Here is a 17,013-nt window from a genome sequence, read left to right as displayed (position 1 = left end):
TGGCAGGTGCCTGTAGTCCCAGCTACTCGGGAGGCTGAGGCAGGAGAATGGCGTAAACCCGGGAGGCGGAGCTTGCAGTGAGCTGAGATCCGGCCACTGCACTCCAGCGTGGGCGACAGAGCCAGACTCCGTCTCAAAAAAAAAAAAAATATATATATATATATATATATATAAAATATACAAAAATTAGCTGGGTGTGGTGGCACGTGCCTGTAATCCCAGCGACTTGGGAGGCTAAGGTAGGAGAATCGCTTGAAGCCAGGAAGTGGAGGTTGCAGTGAGCCGAGACTGCACCACTGCACTTCATTCAGCCTGAGTGACAGAGTGAGACTCCATCTCAAAAAAAAAAAAAAAAAATTATTGCATATTCTGCCTTAGCATATATACCAAATGCTACATTATCCAAAAAGAATGTTACTCTTCATTTCAAAGACTAAGAATAATAAATAATTTAAGGGCACTTTATTATCTAAGGACCTACCAGATGATAAAATTTATAGACTGAGTAAATTATTATTATTATTATTATTTTTTTTTTTTTTGAGACGGAGTCTCGCTCTGCCGCCCAGGCTGGAGTGCAGTGGCCGGATCTCTGCTCACTGCAAGCTCCGCCTTCCGGGTTCACGCCATTCTCCTGCCTCAGCCTTCCGAGTAGCTGGGACTACAGGCGCCCGCCACCGCGCCCGGCTAGTTTTTTGTATTTTTTAGTAGAGACGGGGTTTCACCATGTTAGCCAGGATGGTCTCGATCTCCTGACCTCGTGATCCACCCGTCTCGGCCTCCCAAAGTGCTGGGATTACAGGCTTGAGCCACCGCGCCCGGCCTGAGTAAATTAATTTAGAGAAAATTAAAATAGAAAAAAAGTATCAAAATGTTATATCACTCAAGTAGTAAATCAGTGCTGCCAACCTTACGTTGACCCAAGCATCCAACTGCATGGGGCTCTTACTAGTATATGCACGTGCATAAAGTACGTTGTCCAGTACTGCATCATGGTCTACATTGAAGCGATCAGCAATGTCCCGAAGGCGATCTGGACGGCTGGAGTATGCCAAGATTAAGGATCCAATAAATCAATTATAAAAAAGCTTAGACAACCACTACAAAACATAGTATCTTACATAAATTAACAGAGAAGCCAAACAATGTACCTGTGAAGGTATTCTAGAGGATGCTAGCAACCATTTAAAGTCTATACAAGATTTGTTTTTTCATAAGTGCCTCAACTTACCATAGGTAGTGATAATGGTCACAGAAATGTGGGGCAGTAATGAATTTAACTATTAAATGATCAAATCTTTACAATAACCTTGGAAGCTAGTTTTTATGGCCTATTTTACATTTTACAACATAGGACACTGGCAAACAGAGATTAGGCAAATGACTTGAGCTTATGCAGCAAATCGGTTACAAGAGAAAAACTGGAAACTAAGCTTTGTGAGTCTTTTTGTTCTCAGATCTACAATAGATAATAGACCTATAATAGATAATATCACTGAATTATAATTCAGTAACTGCAAAGTAGATTAATTCACTCTCTTCAAAACCCTCATTTGCTCAATATGAAATAGTTTACTATATCATTAATCATGTGTTATTAAATGATAAATGTGACTACATGAACCAAAGGGTCAAAAAGGTAACTTCAAGGGTCCAGAAGAGAAATATAGACCAAAGGTTTTTTGTTTGCACAGGTTTTCTTTTTCTTTTCAAATCTTACCTGGAAAGTATACAGAGTTTAAAATCTACTTTCTTCTAAAGGAATTGTTAGCTTTTTTTTTTTTTTTGAGATGAAGTCTCACTCCCTTGCCCAGGCTGGAGTGCAGTAGCATGATGTCGGCTCACGGTAACCTCTGCCTCCTGGGTTCAAGCAATTCTCCTCCTTCAGTCTCCTGAGTAGCTGTGATTACAGGCGTAAGCCATCATATCTAGCTAATTTTTGTATTTTTAGTGGAGACGGGGTTTTGCCATGTTGGCCAGGCTGGTTTCGAACTCCTGACCTCAAGCGATCTGCCTGCCTCGGCCTTCCAAAGTGCTAGGATTACAGGCATGAGCCACCATGCCTAGCCAGGAGTTGTTAGCTTTCTGAAATTAGCAAATTCATAGGGAAGCAAACTAAGTGCACTTGCAAAGGTATTTTGGAAGAAGCTAATAATCACTTCTATCTATAAACTATAAAGGAGTAATAAACATTTTTTTTTAGGTCTTTGGTGATCCCAACAATATGTCTGAAGTAAAATGAGGTAAAATTAAATGCATGTTTGTGACCTTATTTCACTTTGTTTATAGAGTTTACATAACACTGATCCTAGTATAAGTAACTGTAAATCAAGGACTATTTATAATCTTATTTGTGATGTTTGCAATTAATTTAATAACTGTTTAGTTGAATTGTCGTTAGGATTTCCCAGTCATTTATAGCCTAATGCACTAGATATGTTCTTGTTGTTAGAGCTTTGGTAACGGCCACAAAAATCTTCCATTGCTATTGAGTATACCCAGTAGATGTTTTTGGTGGACAAGTTAAAGACAGGGAATTGGAAGAGTCAATAAAAACATTTTCATCATGTCAGCTTCTACAAATCCCAGACACTATGTTGTGGCAGGCCAGGTCTTACTAATGCAGGCCTCCATAACAACTGTTTCAGCACTGACTGAGTGGTTAAGTTAAATACTAAAAGTTCAAAGTGCCCTTATACAAAGGCTGGAATGTAACAAAAGCCCACCAACAGTTTTGCCCAGGCCTTTCCTGGGTCTTGAAGCATGACAAGTTAACGAAGGAATTCTTAACAGTACCTGTTTAGGATTAAACGAGTTTTATTGGGAGTCTGAAGAACTCCCCAGGTCTCCACAAACAAGTTATTGGGGGTCTGAAGGAGCTCCCCAAACCTCCATGATTTAGCAGGAGACAAGATAAGGGTAATCACTCCAGCACCTGGACCCATTTAGATTAAGTAAATTTACTGAGGCTCCAGAGGAAGGTCTTTAGGATTCAGATCTTAGTTATAGATTAAAAGAAGTTAATCACTTATATCTTTTTTACAAATTTTATTTTATTTTTTTGAGATAGAGTCTCGCTCTGTTGCTCAGGCTGGAGTCTAGTGGCACAATCTCGGCTAACTGCAACCTCTGCCTCCCAGGTTCAAGTGATTCTCTTGCCTCAGCATCCTGACTAGCTGGGACTATAGGCATGTGCCACAATGCCCGGCTTATTTTTGTATTTTTAGTAGAGACAATGTTTCGCCATGTTGGCCAGGATGGTCTTCAACTCCTGACTTCAAGTGATCCGCCCACCTTGGCCTCCCAAAGTGACTTATGTCTTTAGATGAATGCACACTCACAAGTAAATATATAGCTGAGAAGGTATATAAGCTCGGGAAGACTTTGTAATTTTGAGTTGGTCTGATGTTATTTTCCAGGTCTTCTCCCTGTAAACAGTTACAGAAACAAAAACTCTCTCCTTTCCCAGTTCATCTGCATCTCATCATCGGGCCACAAGAATAAGCAGCCTGATCCTCGGTTTGGTCTGAGAACAATGTGAACAGGGGTATAAAAATTGGGCTTAAATCCTCAACAAAATACTAGCAAACCAATTCAACAATACATTAAACAGATCATTCATCATGACCAATTGGGATTCATCTCAGGGATGCAAAGATGGTTCAACATACACAAATCAATGTGATATATCATATCAACAGAATGGACAAAAAACATATGATCATTTCAATTGATGCTGAAAAAAGCATTTGATAAAATTCAACATTCCTTTATGATTAAAAAAAAACCTCAAAAAATTGGGCATAGAAGGAACATAACCCAACATAAAAGCCATATACAACAGACCCACAGCTAGTATCATACTGGATGGGAAAAAACTGAAAGTCTTTCCTCTAAGATCTGGAACAAGTATGCCCACCTTCACCACTGTTATTCAACATAGTACTTGAAGTCCTAGCTAGAGCAATCAGACAAGAGAAATAAATAAAGGGCATCCAGATCGAAAAGGAAGAAGTCAAATTATCCTTGTTTGCCTATAATAAGATCTTATACTTGGAAAAATCCAGACTTCACCAAAAAACTGTTAGAACTGATAAACAAATTTAGTAAAGTTGCAGGATACAAAATCAACATACAAAAATCATTAGAATTTCTAAATACCAACAGGGAACAATCTGAAAAAGAAATTTAAAAATTAGGCCAGGTGTGGTGGCTCAAGCCTGTAATCCCAGCACTTTGGGAGGCCGAGATGGGCGGATCACAAGGTCAGGAGATCAAGACCATCCTGGCTAACACGGTGAAACCCCGTCTCTACTAAAAAATACAAAAATCTAGCCAGGCGAGGTGGCGGGCGCCTGTAGTCCCAGCTACTTGGGAGGCTGAGGCAGGAGAATGGCGTAAACCTGGGAGGTGGAGCTTGCAGTGAGCTGAGATCCGGCCACTGCACTCCAGCCTGGGCGACAGAGGGAGACTCTGCCTCAAAAAAAAAAAAAAAAGAAATTTAAAAATTAATCCCATTTACAATAGCTATGAATAAAATTAAATACCTAGAAATTAACTTAACCAAAGAAGTGAAGGATCTCTACAATGAAAACTATAAAACATTGATGAAACAAATTGAAGAGGACACACAAAAACCAGAAAGATATTCCATGTTCATGAGTTGGAAGAATCAATACTGTTAAACTGTCCATACTGCACAAAGCAATCTACAGAGTCAATGCAATTCCTATCAAAATACCAATGACATTCTTCAGCGAAATAGAAAAACAATCCCAAAATTTATATGGAATCGCAAAAGACCCAGAATAGCCAAAGCTATCTTGAGCAAAAAGAACAAAACTAAAGGAATCACATAACTTGACTTCAAATTATACTATAGAGCTGTAGTATCCAAAACAGCATGGTATGGGCATAAAACCGGACACATAGACCAATGGAACAGAGGATAACACCCAGAAACAAATCCAAACACCTACAGTGAACTCATTTTCGACAAAGGTGCCAATAACATTGGAGAAAGGACAGTCTCTTCAGTAAATGGTGCTGGGAAAATGGGATATTCATATGCAGATGAATGAAATTAGACATCTATCTCTCATCATATACAAAAATAAAATAAAAATGGATTAAAGACTTAAATCTAAGACCTTGAACTACGAAACTACTAAAAGGAAGCATTGGGGAAACTCTATAGGACATTGGACTGGGTAAAGAAAGATTTCTTGAGTAATACTACACAAGCACAGGCAACTGTGGATATAAAAAATTCCTCTTGAAAGGTTTTAGCCTGTAAATTGTTAAGTACAATGAGCTTTGAGATCCTCTCCAAGGAACCGATGTATCAGTATGTTCAGCTCCCCTGTTCTTTGTTCTCCATTTTAAAGTTTAACTGCCTTGTTCTTCTCGCTTTCTTGCTCCTAGTTTCAGTAAACAGCCTTTTCCACCAGTTCTAATCAGTAGTTCACATCAGTTCCCCTGGTCATCTGTTCTGTCCTGAGTCACCCCTGGTCACCTGCTCTGGCGTGAATCACCTGTAGTCACCTGTTCCTAACCATCCTTCCCGCCAAACTACTCACTCCACCACTCCGACTCATACCCCTGCTCTCTTTAAAATAGCCAATTGGGGCCGGGCATGGTGGCTCACGCCTGTAATCCCAGCACTTTGGGAGGCTGAGACGGGCGGATCACGAGGTCAGGAGATTGAGACCATCCTGGCTAACACAGTGAAACCCTGTCTCTACTACAAATACAAAAATTAGCTGGGCGTGATGGCGGGCGCCTGTAGTCCCAGCTACACAGGAGGCTGAGGCAGGAGAATGGAGTGAACCCAGGAGGCGGAGCTTGCACTGAGTGGAGATCGTGCCACTGCACTCCAGCCTGGGCGACAGAGTGAGACTCCGTCTCAAAACAAAACAAAACAAAACAAAACAAAACAAAACAAAAAAACAATAGTCAATAGGAATTCGCTTAGACTGTGCAGTCCAATCTTAGCCAACAGGGGCATGACACAGCAGTAGGGGCTATCTGAGTCAGGAATAAAAACCCCTTCCCCTCCCTTGTTCAGGTGTGCTCTCACCATTGCTTCATCAGTGAGTCACACCCTTTTATAGAAGTAAAATTGCCTTGCTGAGAAAATATTTCCAAACTATCCATCTGACAAGGGATTAATAACCAGAATATATAAAAAGTTCAAACAACTCTCTATAGGGAAAAAAATTTAATAATCTTATTTAAAAATGGGCAAAATATCTGAAAAGCATTTCTCAAAAGAAGTGTGAAAGGAAAATATCTTGGGTCCCCAAAATCACTAAGGAAAACTCAAACTGGAAACTGCTTATGGCAAACCTGCCTTTCATTCTATTCAAAGTCACTCCTCTGCTCACTGAGATAGATGCATATCTGATGGCCTCCTTTGGAAAGGCTAATCAGAAACTCAAAAGAATGCAACTATTTGTGTCTCACCTATCTGTGACATGGAAGCCCACTCCCCACTTTGCTTAGAGTCTTCCTGTCTTTGCTTCAAGTTGTCCCACCTTTCCAGACTGAACCATTGTTCTTCTTACATATACTGATAGATGTCTCATGTCTCCCTAAAATGTGTAGAACCAAGCTGTGCCCCAACCACCTCGGGCACATGTCGTCAGGACTTCCTGAGGCTGTGTCATGGGTGCATCCTCAACCTTGGCAAAATAAACTTTCTTTTTTTTTTTTGAGATGGATTCTTGCTCCGTTGCCAGGCTGAAGTCCAGTGGCACAATTTCGGCTCACTGCAACCTCCCTCTCCTGGGATCAAGTGATTACAAAATCCTGCCTCAGCCTCCTGAGTAGCTGGGACTACAGGCACATGCCACCATTCCCGGCTAATTTTTTTTTTTTTTTGTATTTTAGTAGAGACAGGGTTTCACCATGGTGGCCAGGATGGTCTCGATCTCCTGACCTTGTGATCTGCCCACCTTGGCCTCCCAAAGTGCTGGGATTAAAGGTGTGAGCCACTGCACCCGGCCACAAAATAAACTTTCTAAACTATCTGAGACCTGTCTCAGATTTTCTGGGTTCACAGAAGACATACAAACGGCAAATAGCTATATGAAAAGGTGCTCAATGTCATTGATCATCAGAGAAATGCAAATCAAAACTACAATGAAACATCATCTCACCCCAGTTAATATGGCTTTTATAAAAAAGACAGGGAAAAACAAAACCAGGCATGGTGGGTTATGCCTATAATCCCAGCACTTTGGGAAGCCCAGGTGAGAGGACCACTAGAGCTCAGGAGTTGGAGACAAACCTGGGCAACATGGTGAGACCCTGTCTCTACCAAAAAGATACAAAAATTAGCTGGGCATGGTGGCACATGCCTGTAGTCCCAGTTACTTGGGAGGCTGAGGTGGGAGGATCACTTGAGTCCTGGATGTCGAGGGCAGTAGTGATCCATGATCATGTCACTGCACTCCAGCCTGGGCGACAGAGCAAGTCCCTGTCTCAAAAACAAAACAAAACAAAACAATTTAAAATAAAAAAACTTGGGCTTATGCTGAAGGGAAGTTCAGATCATTTATAAATATTTATTAACCAATTATCATATGGAATTAATTACCATATTAACCAATTACCAAGGTAAAGCATTATGGAGGATATAAGGAGTCCTAAGACAACCTATGCCCTAGGTAAATTTAAAACATAATTAAGGAGGCAAAATATAAACATATAAAAAGAAAAATATCAAGAGATAGCAGTGTAAGTATGAGACACCCAAAGAATGAGAACATTCCGATATGGCCCTTGCCACAGTGCCCTGCACCCCCATCCAGCTGTTCTTCTCCACTCTCTCTTGCATATGACTTAACTCCTAACTATTCCTATTGTTCTTAATAAAATCCAATTGCAGGCCGGGCATGGCGACTCACGCCTGTAATCCCAGCACTTTGGGAGGCTGAGGTGGGCGGATCACCTGAAGTCGGGAGTTCTGTACCAGCCTGACCAACATGGAGAAACCCTGTCTCTACTAAAAATACAAAACTAGCAGGGCGTGGTAGCATGCACCTGCAATTGCAGCTACTCGGGAGGCTGAGGCAGGAGAATCACTTGAACCCGGGAGGTGGAGGTTGTGGTGAGCCAAGATCGTGCCATTGGCCTGGGCAACAAGAGTGAAACTCCGTCTTGGGAAAAAAAAAAATCCAAATTGCCCAAACAGTGGCTGCTAATCTGCAAGAACATTTCTTTCCTCTCTGAGAGGAGAATCATCCTTAATCAATTGTTTCTGAAACCGGCTGAACTCCAGCTGAGCCCCCTATTAAAGCCCTATACAACATTTCACCTTCCTTCCCCAAGTTAAAAGGCTCTTTCAGAGTCTTCTCATGCCTGGCATTTCTGAAAAGGGACTTCTGCAAAGAGTTCTCTGTTTTGTTTTCGAAGTGAGTATTTTAGATAGTAAATTCTATAATAGGTCAAGAAGGACAATATTTTCTAAATTGAGTTATTAGGGAAGATTAGAAAAAGCAGACCTTGAAATGACAGCCTTAAATGATTTGTATGATTCAGAAAGACTGTGAGATGGGGATGCAAGGAGCAAATACCCAAGAAGATAGAAATATACCATGCAAAGTTCTCTGTGACCAGCCAAATTAACAGCCAAAAGTAAGAGCAAAATAAAGGCACTTTCAGACATATTAAGGTTCAAAGTTTACCACCTGGATTATATTTCTGAAAGAAATACTTAAATATTATAGCAAAACAAAAATACAGGAAAGAATAACATTTGGGATGCAAGAAACCATAATGAACAAAGAAAACAAAAATCTTTATAGTTAAATCTAAATAACTGCTGATGTACAATGTTTTTAGATTTTTTTTTCTTTTGGTAGAGACAGAGTCTTGCTATGTTGCCCAGGTGAATCATGAACTCCTGGCCTCAAATGATCCTCCTGCCTCAGCCTTCCAAGTAGCTGGGATTTATAGCCACCACACCCGGCTAATTTAAAATTTTTTTCGTAGAGACACTATGTTGCCCAGGCTGGTCTGTGAATTCCTGGCCTCAAGTGATCCTCCTGCCTTGGCCTCCTGAAGTTCTGGGATTACTGGAGAAAGACCAGACATATGTGCAAATTTTGATAACAAAGCATGTTTACAGGCAATGGGATGGACTAAAACGGATTCATCTCTTTGCCTCTAATAGTGACAATGGTGAGTAATGAGCTTGGAGAGGCAGGCTGGGGCTTCACTGTGAATGGCCTTACAAACGTGCATAGGTCTTCTTTGTTATTAAAAATAATTTCCTCTGAATACTTCCTCAAACTAGTATGTTTTTTCTTCCTTTCTTTTTTATTGAGATGGAGTTTTGCTCTTGTTGCCCAGGCTGGAGTGCAATGGCATGATCTCAGCTCACCACAACCTCCGCCTCCCGGTTCAAGTGATTCTCCTGCCTCAGCCTCCTGAGTAGCTGGGATTACAGGCATGTGCCACCACGCCTGGCTAATTTTGTATTTTTAGTAGAGACGGGGTTTCTCCATGTTGATTAGGTTGGTCTCGAACTCCTGACCTCAGGTGATTCACCTGCCTCGGCCTCCCAAAGTGCTGGGATTACAGGCGTGAGCCACTGTGCCAAGCCGTCTTCCTTTCATTGGTCAATTTCATACTGCCTCCCTCCCTTATTGTTTATTTACATAAAGCTTCTATCACCTCACCCTATGGCAAATGTTTGCTTGAACTCCTAATTTTGAACTTCAGTGATCTTTCTCAGGCTGTATCCTTAAAATCCATGTGTGTGTAACATTGCTGACAACTCTTTTTGTCTTGAAACTTTCCTTTTGCTTGACTTTTACAACCAGATTTCCTTCTACTTCCTCTGTCTCTGGATTCCTCATTTTAGTCCTCTTCCTAAATATAAACATACCTCAAAGTTATGTTCTCCATTCTCCTCTCTTCTCTCTCTATAAGTTCTCTTTCCCACTTGGTTAATTCGTCCATATCTCTGGGCCTACCCCTTTCTCAAGCTGAATTCAATATTTCCAGCTGCCATCTGGATATCCTCATGTACATCATATTCAATACATTAAAATGACGGCTGGGTGCAGTGGCTCATGCCTGTAATCTCAGTACTTTGGGAAGCCAAGGTAGGCAGATCGCTTGAGCCCAGGAGTTGGAGATCACCCTGGGCAACCTGGTGAAACCTGGTCTCTACAAAAGATTAAAAAAAACAATTAGCCAGGTGTGGTGGTGTGTGTCTGTAGTTCCAGCTACTCAGAAGGCTGAAGTGGGAGGATCACTTGACCCTGGGAGTTCGAGTCTGCAATGAGTGTAATTGGGCCACTGCACTCCAGTCTGGGGAACAGAGCAAGACCTTGTCTCAAAAAAAGAAAAAAAATTAGGCCCGGTGTGATGGTTCACCCCTGTAATTCCAGCACTTTGGGAGGCCAAGGTGGGTGGATCACTTGAGGTCAGGAGTTCGAAACCATCCTGGCCAACATGGCGAAACTCCATCTCTACTAAAAACACAAAAATTAGACAGGTGTGGAGGTGCACATTTGTAAACTTAGCTACTTGGGAAGCTGAGGTTGCAGTGAGTCGAGACTGCACCACTGCATTTCAGCCTGGGTGATGGAGAAAGACTCTGTCTCAAAAAAAAAAAAAGTAAAATTAGTATATTAAAATGAAACATCACCTTTTCTCTGAAACATGATCTTTCCAGTTCTATTGTTAGCATTGCATAACTATTCTCCCAGTATCTAGACAAAAAACCTGAGCGATTTCTCAAACCTCTCTTTCCTTTGTCTACCACCTATAGCCATCAAGTCCTATCAATTTTCCTCTCTAATACTTCTTTTACTTTTCTTTTTATTCTTACCACTTCCAACCTAGATCAAGTTCTCATTACTTGCCTAGAATATTGCTAAAGTATCCAATTTACACCCACCATCTTGTTTCAAAGCCTTTCATGTCTAAGATCCCAATCATCTTTCTAGCCCATATCCTGGAATACCTTATACTTTAATTAAACTGCAATTCTTTCTGTAACCCAAACAGGTTCTGCCTGTTTTCCCTATGAACTTTCACCCCCTTCACACCTTTCCTTCATTTGGGACCATGACTTTCAGTGAGTCAATAATCTTTCAGCCAGGCGCAGTGGCTCACCCCTGTAATCCCAGCACTGTGGGAGGCCAAGGCGGGCAGATCACCTGAGGTCAGGGGTTCCAGACCAGCCTGGCCAACATGGCAAAACCCCATCTCTACTAAAAATACAAAAAAATTAGCCAGGTGTGGTGGCGCATACCTGTAATCCCAGCTACTCGGTAGGCTGAGGCAGGAGAATTGCTTAAACCCGAGAGATGGAGGTTGCAGTGAGCCGAGATCGCCCCACTGGACCCCAGCCTAGGCGACAGAGAGAGACTACGTCTCAAAACAAAAAAAACAAAAAACTTCTAACTATTGAGCAAAATCTTTAGAGAAGTAAGAGAATTCAAAATGAAGATGACATAATTTCCTCTCATGTATTTGTTTTGTCTCATAAACCCATATGAAGAAGTGAAACCTCATTAAATAAAAAGTGATTTGAGAACTTAACCAGTAATTGTTTTCCCTTTAGTTTGTCTCATTACTACTGGTTTACTGGATGACTACAAAGATGGTATATCTCAGACAAACTCTTTAGTGGTAATATTCCTATATCACAATATTATGTTAGCAACTTTAAATAAAAAGGTTACAAAGTATTTTCTGTATCAATGAAGATAATCTTTCCTCCTGGGTAGCCACCAGCTCCTGGAAGTTGAGCTGTCACTAGGAAGCAATTAAAAATTTATATTAATAAGAGTGAATAAACTTTGTACAAATGACTATATAAATACACATGGAATCTGCTGTTGCAGCTCTTTAGTACATTTTACAAAGAGTCATGATCCTTTCGTTTCTAAACAACATGTTATATTTTCATATTACTTAACCAGTGGTGAAATTATAAGTATTCTGCCAGCATAGCCATAATTCTACAAAAATTTCACTATCTTTCACAATGGAAGATATTCGTGAAAGTTAGTTCTCCCAAAGAATGGAAATAAAATTTAAATATTACTAACTTTCTTTTTTTATTTTTCTTTTCTTTTTTTTTTTTTTTTGAGATGGAGTCTAGCTCTGTTGCCAGGTTGGAGTGCAGTGGCGCAATCTCGGCTCACTGCAATCTCCGCCTCCCGGGTTCAAGCAATTCTCCTGCCTCAGCTTCCCAAGCAGCTGGGTCTACAGGTACGCGCTGCCACGCCCAGCTAATTTTTGTACTTTTAGTAGAGATGGGGTTTCACCATGTTGGCCAGTATGGTCTCAATCTCCTGACCTCATGATCTGCCCACCTTGGCCTCCCAAAGTGCTGGTATTACAGGCTTGAGCCACCATGCCCGACCTACTAACTTTCTTTCTACAAGAAATAGTCACAAATATGGCCGGGCGTGGTGGCTCGTGACTGTAATCCCAGCACTTTGGGAGGCCAAGGTGGGTGGATCATTTGAGGTCAAGAGTTCGAGACCAGCCTGACCAACATGGTGAAACCCTGTCTCTACTAAAAATACAAAAATTAGCCGGGTGTGGTGGTGCATGCCTGTAATCCCAGCTACTCTGGAGGCTGAGGCAGGAGAATTGCTTGAACCCGGGAGGCAGAGGTTGCAGTGAGCTGAGATCATGCCACTGCACTCTAGCCTGGGTGACAGAGCAAGACTCCGTCTCAAAAAAAAAAAAAAAAAAGAAATAGTCACAAATACAATTTATGCTATATAACTAATTTAAGTTACCTTTCAATTAATGTATGTCAAATTTTTAAAATGCATTTACTTTTTTTTTTTTGAGACAGATCTCACTTTGTCACCCAGGCTGGAATGCAGTGGCACGATCTTGGCCCACTGCACCCTCCACCTCCCAGGTTCAAGTGATTCTCCCACCTCAGCCTCCCCAGTAGCTGGGATTACAGGCATGTGCAACCAGGCCTAGCTAATTTTTGTATTTTTTGGTAGAGATGGGGTTTCACCATGTTGACCAGGCTGGTCTCAAACTCCTGACTTCGGGAGATCCTACTGCCTCAGCCTCAAACTCCTGACTTCAGGAGATCCTCCTGCCTTGGCCTCCCAAAGTGCTGGGATTACAGGTGTGAGCCACCATGCTCAACTGCAATCACTTTTTATGTAGTAGTAGTTAACATTAAGGAGCTACTTTATACCAGGTATATACATTATTTCATTTACTTTTCAAAACAATCCTAAGATTTGGCACTATCACGGCCAGGCGCGGTGGCTCAAGCCTGTAATCCCAGCACTTTGGGAGGCCGAGATGGGCGGATCACGAGGTCAGGAGATCGAGACCATCCTGGCGAACACTGTGAAACCCCATCTCTACTAAAAAATACAAAAAACTAGCCGGGCGAGGTGGCGGGCGCCTGTAGTCCCAGCTACTCGGGAGGCTGAGGCAGGAGAATGGCGTGAACCCGGGAGGCGGAGCTTGCAGTGAGCTGAGATCCGGCCACTGCACTCCAGCCCGGGCTACAGAGCGAGACTCCGTCTCAAAAAAAAAAAAAAAAGATTTGGCACTATCATTATTTGAATTTTATTGGTGGGGGAAATTAGAGAAGTAGAGTAACTTGCCCAAGGTCACACAGCTACTAGTGATAGAACCAGGACTGAAGTCAGGCATTTTGATTCCAGAACTCCTTTCTTAACCACTTTGCCAAGTTCCTTCTCCATAGCCCAAAGAAATGCACAGTAGTGTATTTGTGGAAAAGGAGATACCTTTGGTTATTTTGTTTAAAACAATTTTGTTTTTAAGTCTCTCTTAGGGCCAAATTTACACCATGGAAAGTGAAAGATTCTAGGACTCAATAGATTTTGTGTCACTCTTCTAAAAAAGATATAGAAAAGATGGAATGGGAAAAATTGAGACAGTGTACTCCTCACCAACACATTCATATACCCATTCAACGTCTCTCTATTTCTACTCAGGTGTTCATAGTGTAGCAAATACATCACCTCAAGGATCACACATTCAAAGACCAGCTGTATAACCACGGGCAGTTTACTTAATCTGCCTGTGTTTTAGTTTCCTTGCAAGTATGTTCAGATTATATGAGATTATTTAGAGTATCAGGCACATAGTAGATGTTTGATAAATAATAGCTATGATTATTATTGTTATTGTTGTTATATATCCTTACCACAGAGGGTATGAGAGAGCTGGGTTTTTCCAGTACGAAATTCTGTGAAATACAGAAAAAAAAGATTTAAAAAATGCGTAATTTCTAGATATTTTCATAAAGAATAAAACATGGCCTCAGAGTATTACTGTTTTCTTTTTCTTTTCCAACTGACACATCTTACTTGTAAAGTATCTCGGGTGTTATTTTTTATTTTTTTTTTGAGACAGAGTCTTGCTCTGTCACTCAGGCTGGAGTGCAGTGGCACGATCTTGGCTCACTGCAACCTCCGCCTCCCGGGTTCAAGCGATTCTCCTGACTCAGCCTCCTGAGTAGCTGGGATTACAGGTGCCTGCCACCACGCCTGGCTAGTTTTTGTATTTTTAGTAGAGATAGGGTTTCAACATATTGGCCAGGCTGGTCTCAAACTCCTGAACTCAGGTGATCCGCCCACCTCAGCCTCCCAAAGTGCTGGGATTACAGGCGTGAGCCTGTATTTGTTTAATATAAATTAATTTAAACCAAGTTTTCCTTAGTTGTATAAATTAAAGTTTAAGACCCTACCACATGGGGTAAAGTGAAGTGACTCACACCTGTAATCCCAGCACTTTGGGAGGATGAGATGAATGGATCACTTGGGGTCAGGAATTTGAGACCAGCCTGGCAAACCCCATCTCTACCAAATATAAAACAATTAGCTGGGCATGGTGGCTCATGCCTGTAATCCTAGCACTTTGGGAGGCCAAGGCGGGCAGACTGCATGAACTCAGGAGTTTGAGACCAGCCTGGGCAACATGGTAAAACGCCATCTCTAGTAAAACATAAATAATTACCTGGGTGTGGTGGCGTGCACCTGTAGTCCCAGCTACTTGGGAGGCTGAGGCAGGAGAACTGCTTGAACCTAGGAGGCAGAGGTTGCAGTGAGCCGAGATCAGGCCACTGCACTCCAGCCTGGGCGACAGAGCGAGACTCCACCTCCAAAAAAAAAAAAAAAAAAATTTAGCCAGGCATGGTGGCAGATGCCTGTAATCCCAGTTACTCAGGAAGCTGAGGCAGAATTGCTTGAACCCAGGAGGCAGAGGTTGCAGTGAGTCAAAATGGCACCACTGCACTCCAGCCTGGGAGACAGAGCAAGACTCCATCTCCAAATAAATAAATAAATAAAGTAAAATACCCTACCACAGGAAAGAAAGCCTGGGGCTCCCCTACTGAACTGAGGTCCTCAAAGGGGAGCTGAAGTAGTCTCAAATTGGTGCCATCCCCTAGTTACCAGCAAAAGCAAATTCTTTCTGGAGGAAAACTTTCCTACTTACCAGTCCAGGTCCATTGAACTCTCATATATTAAAATCAAACAATAAGCTCAGAAACACCAATAAATACAGAAGAAGGTAAGCCACTAAGACTGAGTCAACAGAAATAATGAAGACCAGATTTAGTGCCCAAGTCAACAGAAAAAAACAACAAAAAACAGATTTACTTATCCAAGGATAGCAAATACTGGAATTCCCAGATGTGACACACAGTGTAGCTATACCTGAATTGCTTTTTAAAAATAGACAATAGGATAGGTGCAGTGGCTCACGCCTGTAATCCCAGTACTTTGGGAGCTCAAGGTGGAAGGAATGCTTGAGTCCAGGAGTTCAAGAGCATCTTGAGCAACATAACGAGACCTTGTATCTATTATTTTTTAAAAAAAGATAGAAGATATAATCAGGGAAGAGAGAATCTAGTCTCTATGTTCATGGAACATTATTGCCTATAAATAAAATCAGCCTCATTATTCAATTACCTTTTGAACAAATAAGTGAAAAAAATCTATTATTGGCTCAGTGGCTCACGCCTGTAATCCCAGCACTTTGGGAGGCCAAGGCGGGTGGATCACGAGGTCAGGAGATCAAGACCATCCTGACTAACACAGTGAAACCCCATCTCTACTAAAAACACAAAAAAATTAGCCGGGCGTGGTGGTGGGCGCCTGTAGTCCCAGCTACTCGGGAGGCTGAGGCAGGAGAATGGCGTGAACCCAGGAGGCGGAGCTTGCAGTGAGCCAAGATCGCACCACTGTACTCCAGCCTGGGCCTGGGCGACAGAGCGAGATGCCATCTCAAAAAAAAAAAAAAAAAAAAATCTATTATCTTCTATAAGAATCACAAAAGATGAAAAATGTCAATAAGAACCATCTGTTAATGTTGGTATATATTTTCGTTGCAGTACAGAATGATCTCACATTATGATAATTGAGATTTTATAATTTCCAAAATAGTTACAATTTATTGTTGGTTGTTTATTTAATTATATGTGTATGTATACACATAGATGTGTGTGTGTGTGTATAAAATTTCATTTAACAAAATATTATGGTTCTACCTACCTCCAAAAGCTTCTGTAATTGCCATGCTTTCAATTCCACCTCCTAGCAACTTACTAGAAATAGAAAGAAAGCATTAGTAACAGGAACAGAAATAGAAATATTAAGGGAGGAGAAAGTATTCATATCATTAGTATCCTTCCTATCTATCTATCTATCTATCTATTCTATCATCTACCTATCTATCTACAGAACATGAACAGCAATTCTTGGCTGAACAAATAGCATGCCACTTGCTCAGATCACAGGTTCTATTGTGTACGGGCGAGTGGAACAGCAAAACAAATGATAAACCCTATTGTTCTTACTTCAATAGTGAATGGGGCCTGGGAATACTGCATGCTGTAGGCTTAACAAATAATAATAAAAAAATTCTTTTAAGAAAAAAATTTAAAAATAGTAAATGTGTTGGCAAGGCCTTGTGTCTTACTAGTCTTTAGAATCGAATTGAGTTACAGATCATCTTAGTTATTATTATTAT

The 17,013-nt window shown here is 41.3% G+C and overlaps 1 protein-coding gene across 3 annotated transcripts in view; it reads right to left on the bottom strand.

The window, feature by feature from the left end:
- DMC1 (DNA meiotic recombinase 1) overlaps positions 1-17,013 on the bottom strand; it is a 52,922-nt gene that overhangs the window by 19,817 nt on the left and 16,092 nt on the right. For all 3 annotated transcript variants that reach the window (XM_017945314.1, XM_003905544.3, XM_009217291.3), the window contains exons 6-9: positions 16,536-16,588; positions 14,186-14,227; positions 11,706-11,778; positions 950-1,041 (exon numbers count right to left, since the gene is read on the bottom strand). In XM_017945314.1, the coding sequence (XP_017800803.1) occupies positions 950-1,041; positions 11,706-11,778; positions 14,186-14,227; positions 16,536-16,588 (260 nt within the window). The remainder of the gene's footprint in view (positions 1-949; positions 1,042-11,705; positions 11,779-14,185; positions 14,228-16,535; positions 16,589-17,013) is intronic.

This window comes from Papio anubis, chromosome 16, assembly GCF_008728515.1.
Source record: "Papio anubis isolate 15944 chromosome 16, Panubis1.0, whole genome shotgun sequence".
Taxonomy (NCBI): domain Eukaryota; kingdom Metazoa; phylum Chordata; class Mammalia; order Primates; family Cercopithecidae; genus Papio; species Papio anubis.
The sequence above is the reverse complement of the archived record's forward strand: the minus strand, read 5'-3'. Positions and strand labels throughout refer to the sequence as shown.